We start from the raw sequence: 14,360 nt of genomic DNA, 5'->3' as shown, positions 1-14,360 counted from the left end.
AGTAAATTCATCTTACCTAGCATTTCATTGAAGGCCTGACCGCTTGTTGGTGGTTGTGGATTTTGATTCACTTCGCCTCCGAACGTCGTTTTTTCTTAGGCGGACTTCTGTGGTGCCTGATCACTAAGCGACATGACTCACAAATATGCATAGTTTCATCAAGCTGATGACTATGGACCGATGCACGAGATCACTATCTGACGTTTGAGCGGTGCCGTGTTATTTATGTGGTCATGGTAACGAGTGAATTTGGCACCGCTCAAATGTCAAATTAGTGAACTCGTGCATCGGTCCATATCCCATAGCACGTATGTGTTCGATCATTGTTGGTGACAAGTTTCGCAACTGGCTACGCCTGCACTTAGGATTGTTTATACCGGCGCAACATCTCGAAATATTAATGCGCGATAAATCTTGTTGATCCATCTTTAACTTCTTTTCACAAATGACTTAGATAAAATGAAAAGAGTTTTATTGACATCAAGCTTAAATAGTTATATGCATAGGTAGAACGACAATTATAAGTTAAATACCTATCTTTCTATACACTCACGCGGTGATTGTTGAGTAACTCAGGTCGTTAACGGACATTTTAGGTAGATAACAATACAAACATTATTTTTTATTCATCTGGCTTGTAACGCAGGTACGTTTAGTAGTATTTTCTAGAAGAAAATTTAATGGGGTATGGATCAAGTTGTTCCTTTTCAATGTTTGCAATCTTTCGAACCATAAAAATCCGTCGGATTGTTAGACGGAGTTGATTTTCTCATAGGCAGAGGCGAAATCCATAGATTGCCTTCATTTAAAAAACATAATCACTGCATAATTCCGTTTTTTAACTATTCTCAATAAAAAATACAATTTATTTCTGATTCAAACTCATTTATCACTTGAAAACACGATCATATTTGACGGTTTAGAACAAAATCTTTGAAAAAAAATTCAGTTTTGGACTTGAAAAATTCGTTGTAAGAAAAACTTTTTTCCCTTAGATATGCCCAATTTGCAATGTATGGACGACTTTTAATAAATTTAATTACGAAACTTTTTGCTTAAGGATGATCAAAATCTGAAATGGCCATTTTTTTAAATCGACTCTTATGTTTTGAATCATTTTTTTTTTCAGTGTAGAAAATGTTTTTTTATTTTTTCAACATTTTTTTTCTAAAACGTCAGGAAATTTCACGACAGCCCCCCATACAACAATTTTTTGTAGGTCTTACCGTTTTCGAGTTATAGGGGTTTATAAAAAAAAGTAAAAAAACTTTAACCCTTTCCAAATGTTAGTCTAGATCGATTTTGAAAAAAAAACAAAGTATGTAAAGTATCTTAGTTTCACATAGTCTTCACACCCAGAAAGTTTCATTGAATTCTGATGGGGTACTGCCAATCCCTTTGTCGAGTTGGCGTGAAATCCGTCAGCTATCACGTATGGCGGAATAGAAAACCGTTATTAGCATAACTGGTACACCTACCCTATTGGAAGTATTGGTAATGTCCATCGGTCCTGAGTTATATCGATGGGTTATTGGTCAGATCGGTTAAAATTGCCCACTTTTTTCGTCAACATTTACCCAGCTAATCCGTAAAATCTGACTAACTCAACTTGTTTTTAAATTTTAAATAACGTATGTTGTTTGAGAACTAAATTAGACAATTGGACTAGTTTTGGTCTTGAGTAATGTTTCGGTTTATTATCGGGCTATCTTGAAACCGGTCTCAAATAGATCATTTTTGTTTTTTATTCTGTAAAATTTGGCTCATTCCAAGGATATTTGCTACCTAGATGAACTACCAATTAGTTTGACTATGTCAACTCTGTTTGACTATGTCAACATGTTTCTGGGACCGATTACACATTCCTCGAGACCAAAGCTGGTGTCATTGCCTAATTTAATTCTTACGTGCATTCCTGGTCGAAACTGTGAAAACAAATTGAATAAGAATCAAATTCATACCAATAAACTTGAGTAATTTTCACCCGATCTGACCCAGTGACCCACTGGAATAACTGCGGGCCAGTGGACATTTTTAAAATTTCCAATTGCTCTTAAGAAAATAGAAATGCAGACGATTCCATTATAGCTCAAACGAAGGAAGTTCGTCAGAAAATGACAAAATGGCAGCAGTTCCTTTTTTTTGCTGGACGGATACGGGTTAAGAACAAGTTACAAAAAGAACATAATGGTTCCCTATTTCACCATACGTGATAATTTGATTATTTTCAAAATTTTAATCCTTCTGTGTGTGTTTAATAGTTGGATATCAAATGAATCTTAATGTTAATAAATTCAAAAAATATTCAAAATGTGAAGGTTTTCGAGAAAACACACATGATCAAATAGGGAACCACTATAGCCATAACTGGTACACTTTCCATATATCGTTCTCCTGGCCAAGTCCTAGCGACAGCTGGAAATTGTAACTAGTTGAATGATAAATTACAGTACACTTTTCTCAGCACTTTGCTTTTGCTCAAGTATCTCAAGTGCCATAAATGTTTGGAAAACGTCGTACAGTGAAAAGACCCGTTAGATTTTGGGACAAAAAACTTTCATTATTATCTCTTTTGATTGAAGCATGATAGAGCTTCACACACCTACCTTAAAGTCCTGCTTTAAGGAGGAGAGTACTAGAAAAAGCAAAAATTGACAATCTATTGAAAAATTCGGAATCTTCAAACAATCAGTTTACATCGAGGAAAAGGGAATATGGCTGAACATTTAAGAAACTTTTAATACCAGACGTAACCACGAACGCTTCCTTTTCAAATTTGTTGGGACCCTGATCTACGAGTAGACACTTACTCTTCTACACAGGGAAATCAAGAGATATATGAAGACTCTCATTCATGTAGCTAATTTATTGAAACTATTAACAAAAGGTTTTCCAATCCAAAAGCTCTTATTTGCGGATGCATGTTGTGGAGTAACTATACTTCTATGCTTTCGATAAACCTATTCAGCATAAGTTTTACTGGATAAACAACAAGATCTTTGGTTAAGTTTTAGTTCAAAAATACATGTTACACAGCCAACAAAAAAAAAGCCTTTTCCCGTGTCTCAAAGATCAAAGTATGTATCTCAATTCAATTCTAAAACATTGATGCGGCACACAGAAAATTCGTCAAAGGTATCTCCTGGTAAATCCTGGTTTTAATTATGTTTCAATGAAATTTAAACAAGCGTTTGGTATTTAAATCCATCGAGCTTGCAAAAAAGGGGTTAAAATAAGTATTGAAATTGCCGGATTCAATATCAATTTAATCGAATTTTCAAGCATGCCTCTACATAAAATTGATTGTTTCTTTTAAATGTCGATTACAATACTTTCTAAATAATCAAAAAGTACCCTCTTGTAGTAACGAAAGTTTTTACAAGTTTCATTGGTTCATAATCATTAGCATCCAAAAACTCATAACTGTTGTAAATTTAACACATAAATCTACAAACAAGTCGGTAAACTTACATGAAAGTTGGCTAAAATCGTTAAAAAATGAGTATTTGACTGTTAGTATATTAAAAACCTGATTTGCGTGGACGTTTTTGAGAGCTTTGAGAAAAAAACAATGTTGGGTTTCAAATCCTGGCCATACGAGAATGTTTTTAGGTTGCGTTTTCTTTACTTCGCAGGGCATAGAGAATCATCGTGTGACTATATATGCAAAAAGCGTACAGTTGGCAATGAAAGCTCTCAGCTGGTCTGTTGAAATGTTTTCAAATCACAAAGCTGTGGAGTATCCTTTTTCCCAGTTGGAATGCAATTCCATGAAGAAGAAGAGGAAAATCAGAAGGAGTAGAAGAAAATGAAGAAATTGTTGAATTTGTCTTTACAAAAAATAATAATCAGTTTAACACACTTTTTCAAACCTATACGAATGGTTCGAATGGTTAATGGACAATCGAGAGGTTCCAGAGCCCCTAAACATCAATACTATGCATGTATCTGATGAAAATGTGTACTTTCCTGTTAAAACTGCCATTTTCTATTATGATTTCTAAAATATTTTGTCTTAGAAAATTATTCCGTTTATATCAACTGAAAATAGACGATCGTGTTGATTAAAACGGAACACACCTGTATTCGGAAAAAATCAATCTAGAATTTCAAAAGGTATTCTAGGATTTTGGGTATAATCCTTCGATTCCGAATTGATGCATTCTAGGAGAGAGAGGATTTTCAGAATTGTTGTGTGGTTTCCAACATTTCAGTATAAATCATGTTATTTTCATGTATTCAAAATGCGGAATCCCATATTAAAAACCTGAAAACCTCATTCTACCCAGCATTTTTCAGAATTTTCAGAAAGAACCTCCAGTAGAAACCAGAACTCCGCAATTCCAGACTTTCCTACAACATTCCAAGAATTCCTATTGAAATTTCCACTAAAAATTATTTCCAAATCCAAAAATTATTTCCTCGATCTCAGGAATACTAACCGAAATTGCAAGAATTCTATTGAAATACCAGAGTTTCTTAGATAAATACATAACGCCCATCATAATTCTATCATATGTGAATCTCGGAATACCCACAGTAAAATAAATATTTCCATCAGAATTTTAACTGAGATCCCAAAAATTCTACTGAAATCCCACAATTATAACCAATCAATTAAGATTACTACCGGACGAAATACCAGCATTTTCACCATAATCGTGCAATGCTATCGACATTCGCACTGAGATACCTGAATACCTACCATAGAACCAGAATTCAGTGAATTGAACCATTTTTTTCTTCTTCTTTTTGGCATTACGTCCTCACTGGGACAGAGTCTGCTTCTCAGCTTTGTGTTCTTATGAGCACTTTCACAGTTATTAACTAAGAGCTTCCTTTGCCAATGTTGCCATTTTCGCATTCGTATATGGTGTGGCAGGAAACTGAAGAGTTCCGAAAGAAATCTCCTTATTCTAACTGCAATTTAGAAAGTTGTTAAAGGAATCCCAATACGAATGTAAAATATTTTCAATCAGGGATGATTTATTTTATGTTTTCTTCACTAGCATATGCCTCTATACACTTTTGAATTAGGCAGTACCTTGCACAACAACCTCACATGTTATGATTTCATCCCCTTTAAATCCAAAAAACAAGTATCATCTGGCATCCAATCCAGATTAAATCAAATCCTTGAATAGAAAAGTCTTATATTCCTTTTAATAATGTTTCCACCATAAAAGAAAACGAAAATGACCAAATCGAAAAGTTTTACCGAAGCAGAGGGTGTCCTATCAACCGTACGATAGCAAACGCGTTCAAATAAAGGAATTCAAACCCCTAAAAACGGACATTCCAAGCATCTGTGCGACAATTTTCTCCTCTAGTCAAATCGCTTGTTTAAAATTTCGCTATCGAACAAAAACCGTATCAAATGAGATAATCCAATTTTGAGTGTTTCTCCCCTTACTTATCATCCAAGAAAAGCAGTGCCATCTTGTGGAAGAAGTTATTTACTATAGAAGAAAACAAGTGAGAGTGATTTTCCAGGGAAGGTGTCGAAAATAAAACAAAAGAAAATGATTTGCGAGATCAGTATGTGTTCCGTCACCTGTTGGTACCTGGTAACGGCAACAGTGGCCTATCTGCTGTCTTACCTCATCCACGACGTCCTCGGTAAGGATTACTGATAAATCTACCATACTGCTATATAAGTTGCGTGTGATTCATGGGTGAGAGTGTGATTGCGTTACGCAATTTCGTCGGAAAGTCATAACGACTCCTAATAAGCCAACTGATGCTGAATGATTCGGTCCACTGACCTCCTCCATTAGTTAGTCATGCCAAATTTTCCACCGTCTGATGCCACCTACAATCGATAACTCCATCTTCATCCACCGTACATTATCACAGCACTGGGGAGAGTGCACTCATAATCATCGACAACTAATTGGCGAGACGAGATGAACTTCACCCCGTCGCTAATGACCTTAAATCGGCTTTTATAATTTATCCGGCTCGTGGGACTCCGATAATAAATTCACCATTCGCGTGAGGCGAAATCGAAATCCGTCACAGTCAGTCAGTAAGTTTACTAACTTCGGCAGGTAGTTTGCGGGCGAGATGCAATTACACGATACGTATCCCCTGATTGCACTTGTTGTGTAAAGTTCATGCGAAGAGGAAGTCTAAACAGAAGATGCTGTCGCTGGGCTTGAAGTTTGTGGTCAGGGGAACAGGTTGAGTCGCTGTACGGCGTCTTCTTCGGAAGGCTTCGATTTCGTGGTTTGGAGAACTGGTTCTAACATTTTTTCCGCGTCACGATTGACGTTTAATGATGATATGCGTATTTAAGAGTGTAATCACACAATTAAGATTGATCTTGCGAGCGTGTCCGCAAGAGGATTACGATTTGTTTGTGATATTTAAGAATGTTTAGGAATTTGAAACTAATGCCAAAATTCTGTACAGCAATCTGATTCATTTACAACCTCAGTTAGAGACATCACGAATTATTTGTCTTTATTTTGAGAAGTTTTTAAAAATTTTCTTCTAAATTTATCGATAACTGAGAGATCTTTCTAGTGGTTATGGTATTAAATTGATGATTTGATATTTCTAATTATGATTTCCATGAGCTGTCAGGGATTCTAATCAAATCGTCCGAAATATCATATAATAAGGATTGTTTCGGTATCAAAATCTTCACATACCATTTGAAACTTTAGTGGTTTGAAAGTTCGATAACGTTGAGGAATCATACAGAAATTTTCACTGAGGTCTGATTTGCCCGTAATATGAATCAAAGTGGTAAAACTAGCTTGATTCCGAAACACTTACAGATTTCTTTTTAGGGGAAATTATGAGTAAGTCACGTGTGTCCGATTTACAATCTGGATATCAATGACACGCTTTGTTCGGCCGAATTCCCGCTTCTAAATCTCTCACGACTTAGATAGATAAAAAAGCGAATTTAGTACTATACCGTTTAATTTCACTAGAATATGTATCCTTTGACAGATACGCGAGAAGTCGAGTCTAGTACACGACACTGAAGACGGCCTTACAGTTGAGGTCGAAATACGCGTATCTGTCAAAGGATACAAACTCTAGTGGAATTAAATGGTATAGTTCCACTAAACAGCACGAAGATTTATTATCTCCCAACTTGTTGTCCCTTATTTCAAACCCCTGATTAATGCAGTAGTTCCCAATCATTTAAAGCTGTGGTTCCTCTAAAATCTCTTCATACGCTTCGAGGACTCCAAGAAATCAAAATACTGAATCTTATCAGGAATCTACAGAGAATATAAGAATCCGAAACAGATCTTGCCCAAGTTCTACGAAAAACCCTGCAGGTGTTGTACTTTATCATCACAAAGTCACGCCACGGCTTCGATCAAGGTTTACTAGAGAATTAAATGAAAGGATTTCCAAGACTTGAACATATTCTTCCCCAAAACATTTCACAAAAAAATCGTGGAGATTTTGCAAAGAAATTTTCGAAAACATTTTATGAGTCTAGCAAGTATCACCCCCTGAACATTTCAATACACTGTCTATTGGTCTTCATGATCAGTCAGATGAGCTTATCAGATATTTAAAAAACCAACAGATAACTTCGGAACAATTCCGTCAATTAGTGAATAATTAGCAGAGGAACTCCCTAGCAATTTTTCAGTGATCTCGCCAACACTGGAAAAATAATCTGGCGAGTGGGTTACATGCCTCAAAATATTATATTAGTGAAGAACGGAAATGTTCCAGTTTCAATATTTTATATGAAAAAGTCCTAAGTGGACGACCCATCAGAGTATGAGAATGTCTTTCATGACTATTAACCTTTAACTTTCTTAAAAAATCAAAAAAAGAAAACAAATCGAATGATGGGGAAAAACGTTCTAGATGTTTTTATCAAGGTAAAAGAATTAATAGAAACTTAAATAGATAACATTTATGAACCCTTTTATTTGGCGTTTAGCCATACATCAACATTCTGTTGAATAAGTTGAAACTGCTAAATCACAGAGGGTGGATTTTATTCAATTCCGACGGTACAAACTAGCCAAACTTGCGAACTTTATACACAATCAGTTGCTTTGCTGAGTTTGTATGTGTTAAAATCCCCCTCGCAAGTGTAGAACTTTAATACGATGATATCAATTTAAGAAACTAAATTCAATTAAAATTAGAAAATAAAGCTAAGACTAGCATCATGCAACCAAGTTTATTCAACACTTTATGTATTCTAAGCAGCCCTAAAAATCGTAATTGATGTTCTGATAACCTATCATACCTGCAGTAATTGCTGTTTGTGAGTCCTATGCAATAAAGATACGAACGAACCTATGTATTGCCAAAAGTGAGTGAATTTTCAAGCCCCTAAAACTGAATTTGGGGGCGAAAAAACCAGAAGGGCCGAAAAAAACCAGTAGGGGGCGAAAGTTCTAGCATGAAAAAGAAAAATGAAAACAACTAGTCAAACGACAACATTTGTTGAAGACACTAATTTTAATATTTTACTCTTATGGATTTCAAAAATTATTAATTACGCATCACTTTTTGTTCATACCTCTAAGCAATCTCATGTTCAAACCATGTTAGGCAAAACTTAACAATTGTTGAAAAGAAAATAGGGGAACTGGTGTTAAAATGAACAGGGGCGGTAAAAGGAACACCGTGCTTTTCAGCGTGAAAAAAAAAATTAACGATTTTTAATTACGCCCAATTGAAGTGAAAATATCATTGAAAACTTAGATTTTAGAAAACCTCGTTGGGAAATTAGAACTGACGTAACTTTTAGCTCGGAAGTTTTGCAGTGATGTGAATATGATGTCAAATCTGGTACCTTTAGATGTATTTTTGAATGAGTATCATCAATGGATATATTTTCGGAACTGCAATGATTTTTTTTAATATTTGTTTTGCTCACGTTTTTTGCATGATGTTCATTTTTCCACCAACAGCTGTTCATTTTACCGACATAGGGACATAGTGCAGGTAAAATGAACATTTGTATCGTTTTTTGCTTGCGATAAATACCGTTTTGAATCATATTACGGACAGCTTCAAATTCCGGCCACTTTACTTTGTATAGGAAACATTTCACACGAAATGTTTTAATTTTTGCTGTTCATAAGCTCTCACTTTCGATGCTCGTTTTAATAAGCTTTTTCTATGAAAATCTATGCAAACTTATAATGTCCAACTGCCCTAGACGTCTCTTTAGTGGCTTGACGACTTCGACTGATGGTTTGACTTTTTTTATTAATGATTTCCATGCGCTGTCCGGAATTCGAAGCAAAGTGTCCGGAATATGAGGCAAAAGTGAGGAAACGTCCGGAATAAGAATGACTAAAAGGCCACATATTTCGATTTATTTAAAATTATTCAAGTTGCGGAAGCATATTCTTCACCTACCATTTGAAAGTTAAGGGTTCCTGACGCTCGATAACGCTGATAAATCATACAGAATGATTTATATTGTATGCTATATGCTGAGTTATACTTAACTAAGGCCTTAAGTGTCCGTAACAGTGCTGGGAATGTACTATTAGTAGGCTTGAATTTCGCGAAAATCACGTCGCTCTCCCAGTACAGTAGTTCAAAAACGAGAATCTCATCAAGTAGCCTATGTTGGGTACATGAATTTCTCTAAATCATTAGTGTCATTGAAGGCTCTAAATGCGGGAAGTGCAGCGGGAAATAGAACATTTTTCTACAGTAATTTTGGGTTACCATTAGCAACGGGTGTTTTGCTATTTTCAAGGCTTTTTGCCTACAGCAGCGACTTGCGTGAGTTTCACTGGCTCCGCTGACTGTGATTGGCTTTGTTTGGCTACTGTAGAGTGAATTTCAGATTTTTTCCCAACCCTGGTCCGTAATATGAATAAAAAGGGTATATGTAAAAATTGAGCTCTTTTAGTCTGAATTCGTGTCGCTGCAATATATAACATCCCTATTTTTAATGTTGTGCGATAGAACGATACAAATTCCTCGTTTTTCTATCAGAAACAAGCTGATATTCTTAAGGTGTTCATTTTACCACCCCTTCCACTATATGGAATTTGATCTTCAAGGTCATCAAACAAAAATTAACATTTTTGAAACTTATAAAATTTTGAATCTATATATGATTTGAAAAACAGGAAGTGAACCAAAATAGTATCAAAGGTCGCAGTTTAGTGAAAACTCATTCAGAAGCAATAAATGCAACATAATTCATCATTTGCAATTATAAATTACTATCCAGTTAATCTTTCTTATATTTAATTTTGTTGATGATTAGAATAAAATAAAATGAATAGATTTATTCATACTGGAAAGTTATGAATTTGATGGTTATTCCGTGAATCCTTTATGGATATGCAAATCGAGGATATTTTTGTCATATCTAGACAAGACCAAGTGTTTCTAAATGATTTAAAAAAAAACGTACTCCAAGCATTCATAACAACAAGATATTTTCATTATTTTGTGTAGTATTTGAACAAACCTGTGTTTAAAAAAATTGATGTGAAAGCCGGTTTTCATACAAAATGCTAAGCTTTGTCATGAAGTAACTTTGTTTCCCTATGACAATCGGCATGAAATTTTGACAGAGAACTGCAAATATGCTCAATTTTACCATTACTAAAGTTTCGAAGCACCGGTTAAAAGTTAAACACGAGTAGAAATTTCTCAAAATAAAATTAGTTATAATAAATTAAACGTCTGTTGTATATTGAACTTTAAACATTTTCTTAACACATATTTTTTTAACAATTTCCACCCAAACTACAAATATATAAACAAGTTGTATTTTACAAAACTAGTGCTGAACAAAAATTCCCAAAACCAAGCCTTTATAGCAGGTCATTAAATGCTAGCAAGTTGTGTATGTGCCCAAAATGCAGGTTTTGGCCCAATATACGGCTATTCAAATGCTAGGCCTTCATAAATTTCGTGTTTGCCTGCAAAAATGATAACGTCCTGATCGTAACGTCTCATGTGAAGCAAAACAAAAAATATCGTTGTTCTCTCTTTCCTCCCGTCCATCTCTCGTAACTATCTCTGTCCTCTTTTAATACTGTTTTTGTCTTAATCTATCATCGCTACTGCTGTTTCTACTCTAACAGGTTTTGTTGATACTATTTTTATGTCTGTCCACCGGGATTTGAACCTACGATCTTACTGATTGGTGGTGCGCCGCGCTACAAGATGAGCTATATATGATGTAGTGATGCGCGAAGATTTTTGCAATACTCAAACTTTGCTTCTACAGCATTTCATTCCTGCTTCGCAAACATTTGCAGTTTGGGCGATCGAATGGAATAGATATGGACATGAGTAGGATCTTTCTTCTGTTGGTTTGAACGATCATAAGTAAATAGTAGAAAAAGAGAGAAGGAATGATGTTGGGATTAGTGTTGGGCAAATTTGACCAGAAAATCGATGTTACTAAATCGATTTGAACTCGATATGTCGAATCGATTCACCGATTTAATCGAAACAATTGAATCGATGTGTTTGAATCGATTCGATTTTTAAGCTTATATGAAAAGGTGCAAAAACAAGCTCTTAAAATAAAACGAAATTCAATTATTAAATTCCATCAATATAATAACGTTTGAAATTGGAAATTATACATTGAACGCTTCAAGGCCAGTTCATAACTAGGTTCATGGTTTATCAACTCATTCACAATTCTTATCAAATTCATCATTTTGAATCGAAACAAAAAATCGAATGAAGAAAATCGATTCACTCGATTTTGAATGCTCCTAACATCGATTCAAAAAATCGATTAATTGGAACGAAAAAATCGATGTTCGGAACATCGATTCAAAATCGCCCATCGCTAGTTGGGATCGATTGATAGTGTTGGGCATGAATGTGACGGTATACCCATTTCTGTCATTCTAGAGGATCGTAAAAAATGGACGCAGAAAAAGTTACCTATTTTGTTTTCTTGCTTTTACTTACAATTTTAATAAGCTACAGAAATAAGACAAGTAAAGACCAATGTACAAATTGATAAAACATTTGCATCAAATAAGCATCAAAATGATCAGAATGGATGGGTTCTTTGGATTACCTTAACAAGTCCAAAATATCCCCTACTCCAGTATGTCAGAACTGAGCACCGACCATACATGCTTTGAAAGCAAAATTTAAGTAATCCGCCAGTCAATTTGATAATTTGTTCAATTTTTGTTATACTTACTTTAAGATATAGATAAGAATCTCAACCAAGAAGAGCGGTTATTTTATACAAAAATATAAATTACATATTGAAGGCAATTTTAAAATATATTGACCTCAAGAGGGCAAAAGTCAAAAAAGTTCGGGAAGCACTGGTTTTAGAAAATTGGAGCATTTCAGCAGCGAAATTGTCTATGTTGTAGTGCAAAGACAGGAGACTTATTTCTGCCACTTCAACTTCTCCTAATATCGCATACGTTAGTCTCAAACGATTCCAATTAGGTACACAGAACACCGCAAGCACATTGCAGCCTATTCTATATTTTAGTCAAACTGTACGCAGCCATTTGGTTCGGTGTATGTGTTTTATCACACTTCAACTGGAAAGACTGCTCATGATGCTGAAAAGTAATCCCATATACTACGGATCTCCATCTACACGATACCGATAAACCTCGCACATGAAGGAACAACTGTACTAAAAGCATTATAAATCTTTGAGAAACTTGATTTTCTTAACCTAAGATGTAACTCGTAATATACTTTGAAAAAAACAAAACGCGTCCCTCTTAAAGTTTTTCCTTGTATATTACATTATCTTTATCTCTTAGTAAACTTCATTTGTTACTAACCACTTTTTTTTTTCAAGCAGTAAAACTTTAATGGCTCAACGTTTTGAAATATAAAAGGAAATACTTATAAAATGTTTTTTTTTTTTTTTAAATTATGCCAAACGATTATTATGCCATGTGGTCATTACGCCAAATGGCGTTATGCCAAACGGCATTATGACAAATGGGTATATGCCAAATTGAGTAGAGCGTAACATTTAAAGAAATTCAAGGGCTAAGAGTCATGGAAGGTATTCTCATCATCTGTCTGATTAGTCGTCTACAGAGATACATTGAAACAAGCAAATTTTATAACTGCAAAAATCAATTCCATTCAAATAATTTTTCTGTCAATTAAAAAACTATTGTATCTCTGCCTAAAATAGAATACTATTATTTTTTTCAACTTATTGTAATTGATTGAATCACAATAAAAATAATGTGGTTTTTATAAATAAGTACAGCTACAGTATCGGACATATAAAATGCACCACAGCCATTTTCCTATACGAAATGGTAAACTTCAGAGGGCTATATCTCCGTCGTTTCTTAACCGATTCTTTTCAGTTTTTTCTTTGACAAACTACAAATTACCTCAATTTTTGATAACTATTCGTATCACTTTGCTGGCTTCAGCGCATTTGTTCATTGAGTGATAAGTACCAAATGCGCTGAAGACAGCAAAATGATACTACGTATAACTTGTCTGATACCGTTTTGATTCATATTACGGACACTTAAGGCTCCAGTGAAGTACAACTAATCCAAAAACATACAAATTGAATCGTTCTGTACGAAACTTAAGCATTATCAGGCCTTGCATACACTTAAATTTCGAGTTGTGGGTAAAGATTTGGATCCTACATCTTGAATTAACTTAAATAAAAAGAAATGCGTGACTTCTTCATGATTTTTATTCCGGACACAACTACACTTTTGAATCATATTCCGGACAATTTGGTTCGAATTCCGGACAGCACTTGAAAAATACAATTAGTACAGTTAAATCTTTACTTCAACTCACTTAGCCGTTAGAAAGACTAGTTGAAAATTGTAAATTTTCATGGATTGCTATAGAAAATGTTTATTAAAATCATTAAAGTTGTGATTAGATTTTCACGTTAGCTGAACATAATGATGAAGTTAACTATTATTTTTTTCTGTATCCACTTTCACACTCCTAGATAAGTAATCATGATTATTATTATGGGTCAGAATAATATGAAGATTCTTATTTTGTCATCAAAACGTATTGACCTATCTCAAAAAAAATGAAAATCGATATTAAATTGTTCTTTAATAAGCTTTACAATTTCAATTTTTTTTTTCATTTAAACTTTGTCTCAAACTAGAGGGTCCCAAACTAGAGTGTCAATCCCGGGATTCCCGAAATGTACGTAGAGTTTGGTGAAAACCACGAAATTTCAATGAAAAACAATGACATTTTTCTTCACTATCAGTATTGATAGACTCACAATCAAATCTCAATCAATACGCTCTCCCGTGAGAGCAAACTCATTGCTTCGCATATCGCACGCTTGAGATTTTGGTGCAAATATATGGTAAAAAATGATTCAGTCGCAAAACCCGTCAAAAACTCGTGAAACCCGAATGTTACTGTTT

The 14,360-nt window shown here is 34.6% G+C and overlaps 1 protein-coding gene across 18 annotated transcripts in view; it reads left to right on the top strand.

Moving 5' to 3' along the window:
• Window positions 1–14,360, top strand: part of LOC5566116 — a 212,565-nt gene that overhangs the window by 135,788 nt on the left and 62,417 nt on the right. For 2 of the 18 annotated variants that reach the window (XM_021839728.1, XM_021839726.1), the window contains exon 2: window positions 5,431–5,619. The exons of 13 other annotated variants lie outside the window; for them this stretch is intronic. In XM_021839728.1, coding sequence (XP_021695420.1) covers window positions 5,523–5,619 — 97 coding nt within the window. In that variant the 5' untranslated portion in view covers window positions 5,431–5,522. Of the gene's footprint in view, window positions 1–5,425; window positions 5,620–14,360 lie in introns of all 18 variants that reach the window. 3 more of the 18 variants (XM_021839727.1, XM_021839724.1, XM_021839725.1) reach the window with 2 other exon arrangements.

Source organism: Aedes aegypti, chromosome 2 (assembly GCF_002204515.2).
Source record: "Aedes aegypti strain LVP_AGWG chromosome 2, AaegL5.0 Primary Assembly, whole genome shotgun sequence".
NCBI classification, from domain to species: Eukaryota; Metazoa; Arthropoda; class Insecta; order Diptera; family Culicidae; genus Aedes; species Aedes aegypti.
Note: the sequence above shows the minus strand (reverse complement) of the source record. Positions and strands in the feature narration are given on the sequence as shown.